A 16675-nucleotide genomic window follows, 5' to 3' on the forward strand; every position below is an offset into this window, starting at 1 on the left:
ATTGCAACAGGGAAGATGGATTTTACAGTGACTTACTGCTGTGTAACACTTACTTACTTGTATAAGAAGTAATTCTTTAAATTTGTCAACAGAATTTTTGTTTCTGATAAGTACCAGTAGCTCTAACAAAGACCGCAAGTTTGAGCTAAGAATGAAATAAAAAGCCATTTTGAGTTCCAAGAACTGTTCCAGTGGCTTAAGATATTTCATTTTGTTAGTTCACAACAAACGAAATTCCTTTTTTTTTTTTTTTTTTTGCCTGTGGGTTTTCTGTCAGTCTTACTGGCTGCTATGACATCACGGGTCACCAGGAGTGGTTCAGTAATGGTGTATCTCTATCTCTGGAGAGCTAGACGGTTTGATCCAGAACAGTGTGACAGAAGTTGTATATGTTTATAAAATACTTCTGGATGCTTTTCTGTGGTTTTTGTGTTCGAGATACTGAAGTGCTGCCATAACAACAAAATAAGGTGCTGATAATGAATAAAAGATGTGGTGAGTTATCATTTGTAAGTGTAGAAAACTATCAAATATTCTCCTCTGTTCCTCACCTGTAGTGTCTCTATCTGCATTGCCAATGTATGGGCTTAAACGTTAAGGAAAAAATCATCAGAATGTTTTGAAAGTTAGCTTTTAAGTATGAAGACGTTGAAAGGTTCTGTGTCATATAGTTTGTTAGTATCTTTCTGACTTGTAGCTTTACAATCTAACTTAATTTCTTTGTAGGTTCTGGGTTGGATATCAGTATGTGATCACCAATCGAAATCACTCTCTGGAAGGCCATTGGGAAGTAGCTTATAAAGGTAGGTCTCTCAAATTACTAATTAATTAAATGGCCCATGGAAGCTGTCTTAAAGCATGAATATTATGTGCAAGAACAATGTAACTTCTTTTGGTGATAATGTAGGGGAACTGCTTTGCTTTACAATGTCAAAACGAAAGAGTTTAATACTCGATACACATCTTACTTTCAAGTGTAAGAAGTTTGATATTTTTTCACATTGAATCTTGTGGAGAGAACATGGTTGTCCATTTATTTGGGCTTTCCCCTTGATTAAGCTGAAAAAAAGGAAACTACTCTGTAGGGTTTTTTTAAGCACCAGCACTGTGAATTCCAGTGTAGCATTTGGAAACTAAGCTGAAAAGTTTTCTTCTCATATACAATTTTCAATAATGGAAAAATCTGGAAGAGGAACTTCCATTAGATATTGATACAGCATTATGAACAGAATTTTGCTGAACATTTGCATCTTGAAAAATACATCCTTTGACATGTGAGAAGTAGTAGAACCCCCTGCATAACTTTCTAATGACAGTACTTGTTTACTGTGCTGCCATGCACAAGATTATTGATGTCGTTTGTCATTCAAGTAAACTGAATGTTCAGACAAAGTTATTCTTTCTTGTAGAGGATGGAACATTTTCTTCACTTCCTTAAAATAAAGCACCTAAAGATGTCTTTGGACAGCAGGAGAAAGGGAGGGAGGGAATTTTTATGTAAATTATGCCTTCCTGGTTGTCTGAAATCTCCATAATAGGGATTTCTGCTCTGCACAAAACTGTTTATATAGGTAGGTTTCTTCTGTGAAGCCCAAGGAAAAAAATCCACATTCTTAAAAGCACCTTCCTTTGCTTTTTGGAAAGTTGACTGCACTGCCATCTGCTGACAGTGTTAACAAACAGGGAGGCCTAATTTACAGAAAAACCGTGACACCTGTTTTTATTGTAAGCTGTATTTTATTCGATGCATTATATAAACTTAAGCCTTCTCAATACCATATATTCTTTTGATTGCAAGTTTTCTGTTTAATAAAGGGGTAGCCATATGAAACACAGCACAGAGTAGCATTCAGTAGCTTCTGAAAAACTATTTAAGCTGCATTGACTTGTAGCAAGGCAGACTCTGAAATCCGCGGTGTCTGTTTGGAAAGTGATTTAGGGTCCTATAGCTTGCAAATTTTAATCCATTATTGGGATGTGGAAGCCCTCAAAAAATATAATAGGAGGACTTAGTTGCATAAACAAAAAAACATCATATCTAATGGTGTTTGAAAGAAGCGTGAGAAGACTGTGTAATACGCTTACTGCAAGAGTTGTTAAAATCAATGTTTAAGAACACAGATTCGACAAGTGGGCTTCTGAAAACATATAGGCTAATTTTTACAATTGCTGTGTCTTGGTCTCCCATTAATCTCTGCAACTTTGTGTACCAGCAGATTTAATGGTGAAGTGAGCCAGAAACAACATTTTAAAAGTTATAAAATGTCTGCAATACCTCTTGCACTGTTTGGAACCAATCACAATACAGTCTCTTAACAATTGCATGAGTTAGGAGGACCAAATAGTCTGTACCATCACTGCAGAAGCAGCACTGCAGCCTTGTTCTCTGCATAGCATGGCTCTGCACTCTGAATGAGCAGTGTGAGACATTGAGGAGCAGCTCTGCAGTGTGCTGCACAGGATAGATCTACACACCTCTTAGGAAGCACTAGTAGGTGCTTGGAGTGTCAGGTACAGGATTGGTATGGGTCCTTGCTCCGCTAGTAGCAAGCGTGACCAAGGCCCGCATTGTTTGAAAGGGTGCATAACTATTGGCAGGCAAACCCCACAGGACTCCGCAAAGCAGCACTTGTAGTGATATTGGAACATCAGTCCTGCTGGTTCAGAATGACAAAATTACCCAGTACTTTGAAAACAGCAGCCTCTTTCCTCTGAGTCACCCGTTCCCTCCCTGGTATTTGCCTTCCCTGGAGGAATGCTGCTAATGGAAGCTAAAGCTAGAGGACAGTAGCCTTGTAGCAGGGTTGGTGTGCATGAAATGAGTGATATTACAGAGCCTTTCTAAAGCATTGCATACCTGCAGGCTGCTTATACCAATGCATCTTGTTCTAGGCTCTTCAGAAGTATTTTTACCCCCTGACCCTATCTTTGGTACGGCTATGTCTGAAAAGGAAAATGTTCTTTGTGCCCAGCTTCAGTGTTTCCATTTTCCTACCCTTCGGCACCATGGTTTACACAGCTGGTATGCTGAAAACTGCTATGAGAAATCTTCATTCCTCTGCAAAAGAAGTAAGTTGGTTTTAGTTCAGCGTTAACTGCGTTGCATGTTTAAATATATACATAATAAATATGGGGAAATCGGTTAGTTATCCTTTCTACTTTTGCTCAGTGAAATTAAAAAAAAAAAAAAAGCGGAGGAGGGGGTGGTTTTTAAGTTTCTGTTTGGTTTTTATAAATAGGAGCATCACAATGTGTGGTAGTCAGGCACAGTACAGATTTTCACAAAAAAATTATTGTTAAGCAGCTCTGTCAGCCCCAAAATAAAGTATACTTGAAAAAGAAAGTTAAAAAAAAAGAAAGCACTTTACTATCATAAATTAGTAGCTTCACATGAAAATAATGAAACACTTATTTCTGGTTTACTTTGAATATAGCAAATTCTAGTAAATTCTTTCCAGACAATTATTAGAACTGGGGCGGGGCAGGGGTGGGGTGTGGGGGTGGGCAGAGCAAGTGGTGCTGCAGACTTAAAAGTGAAAAAAAATTACTTTCATCCTGTATCTTGCATTTCTTTACTTAAAAAGGCTTGATACCCACAGAGGTATTGGTGGTATTTTCAGGTAATCCTTAAGAAACCTGATATAGATTGTGCTGCTTTGCAAGGAGAAAGTTGAACTTCTTTTTTGCAAGCTGAACTTTTACTGCAGTTCTTGAAATTTTTCTAGGTTGCTTTTTCTTTAAAGCAGGACAAAGACTTACAGAATGGCAAGGGAGGAAAATCCAGCCCTTTGCCTGCTTTTGCACCTGGAATACTGAAAATTAGGAAGACATGATGATGCCTTGTCTACTTGAGATGTAATAAGATCTTGGAATCTGATATTGAAGGACATGGGTTTAGTCAAAATATGATCAAAGGATGACCTTTTTGGTCAATTTTTTGAGGTGATGTTGTAAGGAAGGCAATAGCTCTGCCAAAACATTAACCAGAGGGTGAGGGTATCGGATGTATAAGCTGAGCAGAAGAATGCTGTGTCCAATTTCAGGCCTCAAAGTACAAGAAAAGTGTTGACAAGACCTTGACGAATGGAGGCAAGTTCAGTGGGGGCCAGCAGGATGGGTGATGTGGGCTGAAGTGCCTGTCTTTTGGGGTGAGGCAGTGGGAATGGGGCTCTTTCAGCCTGCAGAAGGGAAGGCTTCTGGGGGATCCGAGAGCTGCCTGCCAGTACTTACCAGGAGGTTATCAAGAAGATGGAGCCAGGCTCTTGGCAGTAGTGCGTGGCAGGAGTCAAGGGTCACTAAGTTGAAATGAGATTTGAATTAATGCCAGGGAAAACGGTTTAATCGTGAGGGTAATCAAGAGTGGAACAGACTCTTAGGGCCGTTGTGCAGCTGTGGACACAAAAAACCTCAGACGTTTTTATGACCAGATTAGCTAAAACCCTCAGCAACCTGCTAGGTTGTCGTAGCTGACCTGCTTTGAGCAGGAGATTGAGCTGGAGACACCTCCTCAGGTCTCTTCCAGTTTGAACTTTCCTGTGGAGCCTCCCAGCAGACCTGTGCGAGGGTAGAGGGGGCAGGCCACCCTCCCGTAGCAGTTCCTTCAGCTGGCAGGTCCCAGTGCTGTCTGCGTTCCCTCCCTCTGGTTTTGGTACCTGCCTTCAGTTGAAGGAAAGGACAGTGGACAGAAGACAGCTAAACTTCGTCTGCTGTGCGGGGATCAAGATGCAGCTAAGTGCGTCAATTCCACTAAGTACCTAAAACTCACTTTGTCAATTTTGAGCAGTAAATCATCCCTGTGTGCTCCCAAACTATCCATTATCTTCCCCACTCCTTGGAGATCTGTTTTCAAAGCTGCTTTAATGTGAAGGTGAGGCTTTTAACTGGTGGTCTGCTTATGTTTACAAATCACTTCATGTAACAGAATAAACTGGACTTGGTCTGGCTGGTTCAATCCAAGACACTTGGATATTGACGTACGTTTCTGTCCTAGGCCAGACTTGCGTTGATATCAAAGACAACATTGTCGATGAAGGCTACTACTTCACTCCAAAAGGGAATGATCCCTGTTTGAGCTGTACATGTCACAATGGTGAACCTGAAATGTGTGTGGCTGCTTTGTGTGAACGGCCCCAGGGGTGTCAGCAGTATCGCAAAGACCCTAAGGAGTGCTGCAAATTTACGTGTTTAGACCCAGGTAAGAGCTGACTGCTACAGTTTTGTCAAGAAAGATGAGTTTGGTGCTCAAATTGGTTATCTTTGGGTATAACTTTCTTTGAAATGATACATCTTTTTTTCAGTGCTTCAACATTGCTGAGTACAAGCCCCCTGTGGGGAAAGATACCAAATCACAGGACATGAAACACTTCAGAGTGTGTCTGGAAAGAATTAGTTGTCCTTGATGCTACCTATGTAGGAGAAGCAGTAGCTGTTTTTTCTGTATGGAGGTTGACACTACTGTGGATTTTTCGTAGAGCACCTTGCATGGTTCCTTTGTTGTGTTTAGTTGTCATGAAAAGACTTTTCACTTAATTAAGCATCTTTTTCTGGACATGAGCATTTGTGTGTGTGTGTGAGTTTGCATGCAGGGGTCGCGTGGGAAGCAGAGTTTATAAATAGTTTCAGTAATAATCAGGACATGCAGCCTTGTTTATTGGATTTGGCATCTCAGTGCCGCTTCTTGTTTTGGATCAGTAAAGTCTTCAGATGACTCTGAACTGTTTGTCAGTTACTGTTTGGGGATGCAAATTTGTGGGGGGTTATTATTCTGTAAAGAGACTTGTGAAAATAAGTGTATCTTACTTGGAACTTACTGTGAGGGTGGTCAAATGCTGGAGCCGGTTGCTTGTGGAGTCTCCATCTGGGGGAGGATTTTCAGTGCCCGATTGGACTCTGTCCTGCGTGACCTGCTCTAGCCGACGCTGCTTGAGCAGGGGTTGGACTAGGTGATACCAGGACGACCCTTCCAACCGCAACTGTTCTGTGATACTGTTATTTCCTGGTATTTTGAAAGAACCTAATCTTATCTGAGTGCACTAAGGAACTATTGTTCTGAACTCTTAGGGAAAATGTGGAAGGTCAGAGGGTTCTTTCATTCCGTTGCAGAAAAGGGGTGCTTATTGGCTTCCAAAATTGCAGTCTTTCTGATCTGTCTCAACTACAGAAATTAAAGACCACTAGCTCCTCCTGGCTGTCACTCACATTTGTTCTGAGGGCTAAGCTTAACAGATGTTCATAGCTAGTATTGCAGGTTGGTCGGTGATAGAGTGGGGAGAAAAGAGGAGTCTTCCTCCCACTCTTACAGCAGTTAAGAGTTTATCTTCACTTTTTTTATTTTCAGGAACAGTGTCAGCAAAGCATCATCCGGCAGACAGGATAAGACGACCTGGGATAACCTCATGCTTTAATCCTTGCTTGTTGCTGTGGGTCTTAACTGTTTAATGAATACTGATTTGAAGAGTGTGTTTTACCACATTCTTTCTGATCCTTAAGCTCTTCTTTCTCTACTGATGCTAAATAAAACTGTTTCATTATACTCTGGCCTGAAGTGTTCTGGTTTTTTTAGTAACTTAATTTTTGAGAGAAGAATCATCAAGCAGTTGTCAGACTTCCTTCATAATGAAGTTACTTCAGCTAGTGATAAACACTGAAATTTTTAAATGAAGCATTTTGGTTTTCCTTCTGGGTGTTTATAAATGACTCTTCCAGATGGCAAAATTAATGAATTGCTTTCTTTAATCAGCATGTATTTATCTTTGTCCAGTTCTTAACATATATCTTCTCTAAGCTCTGTTACAAGGAAAGAAAACAGTTTATTAATCAACAGTAAGTAAATTAATCACCCAAGGAGACACTAGGGGGAAATAAATCCTGCTGTTGGGCTGGCAGGTAATCAGCTCTCGCAGTGTGAGTGGGTGAGCAATGATTATAAGTGGATAACAACTATTACTCAAGGACTTGGTAGTAGAGGAGTTTTTCAGTGGTAGGAGTAAGCTGGGCAATCACAGCTATACTCTTTTGCAAGATGCCACTGTTTAGTTGAAGATAAATAGCAGAGGAAAATCTTTCCTGTACTAATGCTGAAACCAAGGTAATCTGTCTATTGCTCTCTGTGGATGTGGTAGAAAATAATTTTTCTGTGTGGCTCTTTTTTAGACAGACCTTCAACTCTTATTTGTGAAACGGTAATAAAAGAAGTAAAATACTTTTAAAAAGCTGATGGTGCACAAGCTTTTCTAGTGACTAAACTGGTGCAGTTGCAGGGTATTACTACTGGATTGAGTGTAAAACAGTCTTTCTGAAATAATCTGTTTGTATTTATGTGGGGTGGAGATCTGTGATGACTTACCTTGTTCTGCACAGGCTGAGTCTTTGTCCTTTTTTTTTTTAATCTAGGACTTGACAATAGTTTATCCAACTAAACAGGTTGGATGTTAGGAGCTCTCACAGGCTGGGACCAGTGTGATAGAGGCCCAAGGTGCCCCCAGAAGGTCCAAGAGCTGCAGTTGTAGCTGATCTAAAGAGAATACATGGAAGTCAGACTTTCTGCCTACGAGATTGTGTCATGCTTGGCTGTGTGTATGTTTTACTTCACTCTCTTTAGGGCAGTTACTAGCAGTAATTTATGATGTTGATGGAGTCAGCATTGCCATGAAATGGAGGAGGAACAACGGCAGGTCTGTGGCATTCAGGAGGGTGTGCTGGTTGGTGTGTGACTGCATCAGTTCAAGCTCTGACAGTAAGAGTTGCTAAAAGGTTGGACAGCACAGAGGCTTTTGTACGGCACAGCCAGATTTGAGAGGGTGTGATGTTCAAGCTCCATGCATGGTGCACTATTAAATGAATTTCTTGTTGCCAGGAATGCATTACGTAATAATACCAGCCTGTTAGCCATGTACTTTGCCGATGTATAAATGAGGTGTTTTTGTAATGTTACTAGCATTTGTAGCAAGCCAGTACTTAGAATTTTTGTAAGGTTTTTAGCTTGCTTTTGTAAGGGATCTTTGATACAGCTTTAGTGTCTGTTAGTGAAAGGAAAAGTATTGAGAGGAGAGGTGGCCAGGATCTGGCTGGCTGCTGTAGGGAGTGCAGTGACACCACGGTGGCTGGGGAGAGGGGCTTGTGCCTGGTAGTGCCCGTGTCCTGTAGCAGTAGGTGACCAGGTTGTGCAGCCACTTCATCTGTTTCTTATCCACACCTGACCTGGTTGTGTGTCTCTTTCAGAGCTCTTTTAACGGGAAACTGGTGCAAAGAACACAGCACAGTCATTTTTAGGTAATTTTTCTTTGTGTAGATGTGGTTTAAACCCAGCCAGCAGCTACGTACCACACAACTACCCGCTACTCCCCACTCCCAGTGGGATGGGGAGGAGAACTGGGAAAAGGTAAACCCCATGGGTTGAGATAAGAACAGTTTAATACTTGAAACAAAGTAAAAATAATAAAGACAACAATGATAATTGTAATGAAGTGGAGAGGGAGAGAGAGGAATAAAATCCGAGGGGAAAAAAAACCCCAAGTGATGCACAATACAATTGCTCACCACCCGCTGATCGATGCCCAGCGAGTCCCTGAGCAGTGGTCAGCAGCCCCCTGCCAACTCCCCCCAGTTCCTGTACTGAGCACGATGTAAACATCGGTGTTATCAATGTTATTCTCATACTAAATCCAAAACACGGCATTGTACCAGCTACTCTGAAGAAAATTAATTCAATCCCAGCAGTAACCAGGACAGTAGAGTGTCTGTATGTGCACTTGCTACTTAAGCATAACCAAGCGTGATTAGTTGAATTGTGAAAAATTAATACCTGTCACGTCTGGTACAGGTAGAACAGTGAAAATTTGCAGTCGCAACAGCCTTCCAAGTGTGGATCTGGTTAGCAGTGGTATAGAGCTCTCAAAGTCCTAACCTCCTGCCTGTTTTGTGTTCTGCCACTTGCTTTCTATGTGATTCTAGGAAAATACTTAATTCCTGTTTACCTTAATCCCTTCAGTTCCTGAATGGTGATGATCATGTTGATTCAGCTTTTTAAGGTATTTTTAGTTCCTGTCACTTGATGGTGCTAACCAATGCACCAATGACACTGGAATTTAGATGACCAGATCTTGGTGATAATGACTAGAGATTTTTGTTGTTGATGTAAAAGTTAAGGTGTTCAGGAGTCAAGTAGGCATAGTGTGTAGATATGCTGGTTCTTAGGCCTTTCCCATAGCTTCCAGGCTTGCTGTCCTCTTCAGTATAACATCATCAGTCATGCCAGGGAGACAAGTAGATATGCAAAATGCTGTTAACCTTTCCTTTTTCCTATTTTCAGAGACCTGAAACCATCAGCACCTTGTCCCTTTTGCTGATTAAGATATTTTTAGAAATGTTTAGCTCTCCTTGGAATAAATAGCTAAATCACCTGATGATTCATAATTTTCTTACATTTTTGAAATACAGATAAATGTTAAACCAGGCTAATGAATCTTTATTCTGCGTTTCTCTCTGTTACTGACAGAACACCAAGAAAAATAGTCTTGAACAACAGTAACGGGCTTCTTTTGTATGTTTTATGTAACAGATGGCAACAGTTTGTTTGATTCAATGGCTGGTGGAATGCGTCTGATTGTTAGCTGCATTTCCTCCTTCCTCATCCTCTCTCTGCTGCTCTTCATGGTCCACCGGCTACGTCAGAGGCGGAGAGAGCGCATAGAGTCTTTGATTGGAGCAAATTGTAAGTAGCCTGTGTCTAATGCATCTTGATCTAAGTAGTGTACGTGCTTCAGAATAAAGAGAGCAGAAGAAATACAAATCTGTGGAAAATATCAGCATAAGTCTGGTTATAGGTTCTAGTCAGTACTACACCCAAACGTAGCTCTGTGCTGGCTGCTTGGAGCTGGTCATGGTTTGTGAAAGTTTTGGTTCTCTGAACCACTCCACATTCAAAGAGAACACTTGTATGTCAACACTTTTACCTTGTGCCTCATGCTCCTTACTGACAGGTTGATGTATGTAAAGGTGAGAAATGTCACAGTCTTGCTTGACTGTGCCTGTGCATGTGTCTTGGTAGGTTCTTCAGACTTGACCTTTTTTAGCCAATAATGGAAAAATATGTTTTGTTTGTATGTGGTACAAATCTGAAATATATTCTATGTGTGAATGATCCCCTTAGCTTGAAGAGGTTAGGATCAAATGGAGATGTGATGCAGGGCAAACAGGCTGGGAGCAGGAGGCCCTGGCTATCGTTGTGTAACCACAGTGAGCTTACTTGTGTAGGTTATGTAGACTTTTTTAGGTCTTCAGGAGACGTGAGTTCCTTGGGTGTGAAAAGTGGAGACAGGTGTTGAGATCTGCCTTAAACTGAAGAAGAGGAAAGCATGGGCTAAAGTCACTTTTTTTTCTTCTCTTGAAATAGTGCACCATTTTAACTTGGGCCGCAGGATGCCTGGTTTTGATTATGGTCCTGATGGTTTTGGAACTGGCCTTACTCCACTGCATCTTTCAGATGATGGGGAAGGTGGGGCATTTCACTTCCATGATCCACCTCCGCCCTATACTGCTTACAAGTATCCAGATATTCAACATCCAGATGACCCACCTCCTCCTTATGAGGCTTCTGTCAATCCAGACAGCATCCTTTGTTCCACTCCAGGTATGCAGGCAACAATTTCTCCTTTCTTCCTCTCTTTCTTTTTGGCTAGATGGTAGGTTGTTGGGTTTTCTTAAACTATAATCATGTGTTTCAGTGATTGTGATAGGAAAATATTTCACAATAAAATCTCCTATTTCTGCACATGGAAAAGTCTTTTGTTAAAATATACCATTAAGCTTGGTTTTTCTCAAAGGTTCTTTGGATCGCCTAAATTACAAATGGAATCCACGCTGCAAGCACTTTAACTCGTATCTTACCTGTTTTCAAGCCTTACCTTGGATGGGTTGCCTGGTTGCTTAGTTTCCACTACGCTGGTACCTTTTCTGGTCTTTTGGAGATAGGTCTGTAGAGATTGGTATTAAAAAGTAGAACAAATGTCAAGTACAGGAGATTTAGAATAAAATACATCAAGCTGCTTCTCTCCTCCCCACTTCTCCCACCCACACCCCCCAAAAATTGACCAAAAATATCACTTTCTAATGATTCACCCAGTGCTCTTCAGTTTTGCAGCTGTGATAGTCACATACTGTAGAAATCATTCCAATTTGGGATTTTGTAGCAGCATATCTCACAAGATAAGTGAGCCTGATTAGTGCAAGTATCTTATTTATATATTGAAGTTTTATTTTTGCTACATAGTTTTCTTTTGCAGTGTCATCTCTTTGTGCATTAATGCAAAACCAGGAAAAACTTGGAGCTTCCAGAAACACAGATAGTATTTAGGAATGTGAAATGATGATGCTTCACGTTCTGATGCTGCTTGTTTTTTGTACTTTGCAGATGGAGTTCTTTCGCAGACTGTGCAAAGCAGTCCTCCATCACTAGGAAACTGTGACGTATCCCCACAGCTTACAGAGGGATCGCTTCCTCCCTCAGTTGGTCCTTCTCCAGTGGAGCTGGAAGACTCTGCTGACAGCAGCACCTTTCTTGTCCCTCCTGACACACCGCTAAATGAAAACACACCGGCAGAAACTCTTACGGGCAGCCGTCACAGCCACTGTTCTCTCAATACCATTGTATAAAGGAGTAAAAAGCTGATCACCAGAGTTCTAGCAACTGTTTGCACAGACAAACACTAATCCGTGGTTTGAACTTCAGAAGGAATCTCCACTTTGTTTTTTGAACACTGCTTTTTATGTTCTAGATTAGGATTGTGCCTCTCGATTTTTGGCTGTCGTTATTCATTCACTAATTGGTTTGTCCTGTAAATATGGATTGTATAACTGCTCTTTTTTTTCCATTGGCTATGGAAAAGAGTGCAGAGAATTCCTTTGACTTCTAAGGAGGTAAAAAGTATGGGTAGGGTGTTTTGTTTTGGTTTTTTTTCTTAACCTGAGAGGAAACAAAATTATACCAGAAGAAAGCTGCTTGGATTTGGCTGGATCCACTGGACCCAGGGAACAGACAATGGAAAAGGAGGGTGGGGGGCAGTCACCTTTCAATTGCTTTCTCTCACTTCAGTGCTGAACTTGGAAAAGGCAGAGAAGACGGAACTGCAGGGGAAGGGACTGGGGCCTGTTTTATGGAATGGGAACACTTGAGGAGCTAAAACACATGTCGCCAAGTAAGAGTTACACGGTGTGAAACGTGTGTGTTTTGATCTGCCTTGCTGTTTCAGAACACCTTAGGGAGTGACGGATGAATGATCCACACAATATGTGACAAGTGGGTAGTAAGAAAACTAGGATTTGCAATTACAGTTATTTGTTGGTAGCTGCAAAATCTCATCGGGTAAACTTTTGGCCCATAAAGAAAACTGGGTATGTGTAACACTTGTGTCCCTTTGGTAGAATCCTCATATGTTTTAGGTAGTACTTTAGGGAAGAGATGGGGAGCAATTAACTTTGATGTAGTCTGACTTCACTAAATGAAGCCCCTGTTTGTTATAATCCCGTAAGGAAGATTAAGGTATTTTCTTTGTAGTTTAACTCCGTTCGTTAAGTTTAGCGAACAGTTGCACAAGATTGGCCTGGATAAAAGACCATTGTTCTTGCTTTACTTATTGCATGCTATATTTAGCATGTAAGTGTGTTCCCTCCATTTCACTTCTTTACAGTTCTGCAAATGCCATTTAAAAACAGTGATCAACACACAGTATACGTGCTGTTTAATTCTAATTGGACACTTGTTCCTCATCAGAGTCCCATAAATGGCCAACCCTATTGTAGGGATTTCCCCTGTGCCCCTCAATTTATCCAGGTCCCAGGAGGGGGGGTTATAATGAGGTTGATGTACTTAAGTGAATAAAGCAGTTTCCTTCAGTCTGATATGTCATCTTAAATTTCCCCCTCAGACTGAACTCTGTAAGTTAATTTGCAGATGGCAAAAAGTTTACTTCACTCCCTCACTAAACCCGAAGTCAGGTACTGTTGGTTTTATGAGTGCAAAATAATCTTTACAGGTGATTTTAAGTTTGGATTTCAGTGTACAAATAATTTATCCTTTCCCCCCATCTTCCTTCTGCCTCTGCTTCTCCTTGACTTACTGTAGCAGTCAGCAGATGAGATGGATTATAAGGAATTTGTAAAGAATGCCCCTTGTGAGTGTTCTTCTGTTACCTTATGAAAGGTGCGAGCCTAGAGGGACAGGAAGAAAACACTGCATGGCGGGGGTGGGTATGTGATCTATTTTTCTAGTAATGATGAGAAATCAGACTTGTATGACAAATCCTAACGCACTGTTGTGGTTTCCCGGTGCAGCTGACTCTTTCCCCATTGAATATGCTGCTACTTTCTATTCTGTGTCTTGCCCATAGGCTTATACTGTACTTGGGGATTGGTCTGGACAATTCAGCTCCTTTTGCACAGAAAACTGTGAGGTTTGTTATTGAGGTCGTATCTGGTGTCGTGACATTCAGGCACTTGCAAACGATCTTGAATCCCTCGGGGAGCATGAATCACAGTTCTGGGGTGTGCTGCTGGCACATGAGTGGGAGAAAGCATGTTAGGAAGCCTCTCCGCCTGGAGCCGTACCACCACCCGCAGCCTGCTCTCTGGTGTGACTGGCTCCAACAGCAGTGGTACGAAATGAGAGGAGCAACTCTTCACCATGTGGGATCTTTTAGCGTCTCCTCCTCTGAGTTCAAGTCCTGGTCTAACGAAGTGGATGGATAGCAGTAGTCAGAACCATGCGTACAAATGATCGAGCATTTCTGAAGTATGAAAATAAAGCGGGTTTTGTGCATTTTTGAGCACATTCATACGTTTTATACATTGTATGTACTGATTTTTCTTTAGTTTTATAGGTACGAATGTGTGTGTGCGCGTGTGTGTGTTTCTGGGTGGCGAGATATATATATGTATACATACTGTAGATGGTAACCTTTGTGCTGCATCCAGCTGGATGAAGCTAAGCACTGGGATGTAAACTAGGCTCTTAGGGTTAATACTTCGCTCAAGCTGGCTACACTCTGTTGTAGGACAGGCTGTGATAGTGTACACTTAAGTAGGATGCAAAGTCTATGCTACTACAATCTGTTCCTGAAAAATATTTTGTTAGCAGTGCAAAATAGAAAATTTGCAATTTCTTTTGAAGCCAGATGGAATATTTGTTCTTTGTAGTATCCTAGCGCAATAACAAAAGGCCTTTTGGCTTGGTTTAGTCTCTGAAGCTGTGTTTTCTGGCTGAGGTGAACAGATACCTTACCTCACACTTCTCCTAACACTGCGGGAATCTGTTCAATGTTTTTTTTTTATTTTACTTTTGGTTCTGTAGTGAATTTTATTTGAAAATAAGCTCTGTTACAACTGGCAACTTCATGGTGGCTCCTGGTTGTAGCTATTCCAAATGGAGGCTTCTTTGTAGAAGCTTCAGTGTGATATTTCCCCCATTGCTTCTGAGCCTTTTCCACTTGTGTATTGGCACAGAGGCTGCTATTTTCTCTCCTTTTTTTCCCCGTCCTCCTTCCTCTTAACTGTAAACAAGGGAAATTTTGCCTTGAACAGAGCAGCTCACTCAGTACAGCTCATTTACCTCTCGGTGAGCTTCTAATTTGGCAATAAAATTGTCTTTCTTTTTTCCCTTTTTAATGTAGCTTTTTCACATTGAGTACTCTCTCTTGAAGTAAGATCCTTTGTAGCAGAAAACATCACAACTACTCAGACTTCCGGACCAACTGGGGAAGAGTTAAGTTTTCTTGACAGCGGTTGACTCCTCTGCAAACCTTCCTTGCCCTTGGCAAGGTGACTGGTAAGCAGTTTGTCCTGAGCACCAATTACAGAGAGTTGATGCTTGCCCAAGGAAGACCTTTCTGTTTTGAATGCCATTAGATTGATGAGATCTTTGGAGTTACTTTGTGCATTGATTCCCAGCCCCCCCGCTGTTCGCTTCTCTGGATGTTTTTCTTAACTACTGATGCATCCCAAATGTCCCTCCAGACTCAGCGAGGGAGGTGGCATTACCACATCATTCCCAGCAGCATGAGTGAGCAGCGAGTGCATTCCTCTTGGGATGTCCTTAACCACAGTTGTTGTGAAGTTGCAGCGCTCGCTTGTGTGCTGGGCTTGCACCTCCCGTTGCGGCCACAGACAAAACCACTCTTCAGATTCCCCATCCTTACAGTGTGCTGTGGTGCCATATTGAGGTCTCGGCTGTTCCTTCAAGAACAGCCCTAGATACTCGCTTCTGTTGTTGTTACCGGTGATACCCGTACAGTCTCACAGCAGCCTCTAATTTTTTTATGAGATGAGTTGTAGAGTGTTGTAATGTTAGAGGGACGGTGGGTTTCATTCTGTGCTAGAAAATCAAAACTGTCATTCATATGTACAACAATATTGTCTGCGTAGTGTTCAGTTGTGTCTAGTTTTGAGCCTCAGATTATTTCTTTACCCATTCATGGCAGGACACTGATCTAGAAGAAGAATGAAGTGGGTGGAAATTTTTTTCTGAAGGCTTAATCTTACAGTCAGCGGGTGCTCTGCCTCCAGAGGTGTCGTGGGGTGATGGCCAGTTCATGCATCTCAAGCTTCACTTGGGAAGAAAATCTTTTTGTGACCAGTAATTATTACCGTTCTTATCCCATCTAATGTTAAATGAATTTGAAGCTGTTTTTAAAGATGGTTTTATCTTTCAGATGTGGCTTTTCAGTGGCAAAGCACAGACAATGTTGCCTCATGCAATCCATAACATGTGTCTCTTCTTTTTTCAGTTGCTGAAACTTCTTTTTTCTTCCTAGCTAAGGAACATGCAATATACAGAAATTTCTTTTAAGTTTTCCTTGCAAGTTGGGAGCTGGACCCTAAAATTAGAGCAGATGAGTGTAGAGGAGGCGAATCAAAGTTCATACATTTGCTTCTGATGTTCCCAGGTTCCAAATGAAATAGGCGTTTCTTTGGAATAGATGCTTTCAGTGATAAAGATGTGCTTCCCCTAACAACAGTCTGCATTACCTGCCTGCTACGGTACGACATAGCTTTAATTTTCCAGTATTGTGCACCTTGAATGTTGAGTGGGTTGGAGTTGATGCCAGCAGAGATGCTGCGTGCTCGGGCTACGTTCGTAGCTGTGCTGCACCGTACCCTGACTGCTGGGCTGGAGGATGCCTGGGAGGCTGCGAGAGAGAATGAGACACTGCTTTTTACCTTCTCCTGGAAAATAATTTTAGCCAACACTGCATTTGCAGGCTTCTCCTTTGTAGTTGGTTTGTGACTGGACTTAACTGTGGCAGTGTATAAAAGATTTTGATATTCTGTGAAATACCATGTAGAATTTAAATTTGATACTATAATAATTCAGTCCCTGTGACACTGTTCAGGATTTTTTTTTGTTTGTTGTTTTAACATCTTTCTTTGGGGTTGGCACTAATCTTTCTTTTTTTCTCAAGATGCTGTGAGAAACATTTCATCCAAATGCCAAATAAATTGTGTTCTGTAAGAGAAATGGCCTGTTCCAGTGTCTCCTGATTTCTGCATCAATGTGATTCCTCAGTGTTGTGAAGGAAGGTCCTGTTAAATCACAGTTCTGAGCTGTGATCTTGCAAAAAGATCAATAAATGCATTTAACTTCAAGCAGGGAGACTGCTGGAGTCCCTCTGTGTACAAATTCCAG

General features: G+C 41.4%; 1 protein-coding gene across 2 annotated transcripts in view; it reads left to right on the forward strand.

The window, feature by feature from the left end:
• Window positions 1–16507, forward strand: part of DGCR2 (DiGeorge syndrome critical region gene 2) — a 51046-nt gene extending 34539 nt beyond the window's left edge. Inside the window, exons 5-11 of one of the 2 annotated variants that reach the window (XR_008745729.1) lie at window positions 727–803; window positions 2893–3069; window positions 4991–5194; window positions 9560–9712; window positions 10394–10630; window positions 11411–14818; window positions 15021–16507. Coding sequence is in view for 1 of the 2 variants with exons in the window: in XM_055795437.1 (XP_055651412.1) it covers window positions 727–803; window positions 2893–3069; window positions 4991–5194; window positions 9560–9712; window positions 10394–10630; window positions 11411–11652 (1090 nt within the window). In the remaining variant the exon portion in view is untranslated. Of the gene's footprint in view, window positions 1–726; window positions 804–2892; window positions 3070–4990; window positions 5195–9559; window positions 9713–10393; window positions 10631–11410 lie in introns of both variants that reach the window. The other variant, XM_055795437.1, reaches the window with a different exon arrangement.
• Window positions 16508–16675: the final 168 nt, after the last annotated feature.

The sequence above is a fragment of the Falco peregrinus genome, chromosome 2 (genome assembly GCF_023634155.1).
Source record: "Falco peregrinus isolate bFalPer1 chromosome 2, bFalPer1.pri, whole genome shotgun sequence".
NCBI lineage: Eukaryota > Metazoa > Chordata > Aves > Falconiformes > Falconidae > Falco > Falco peregrinus.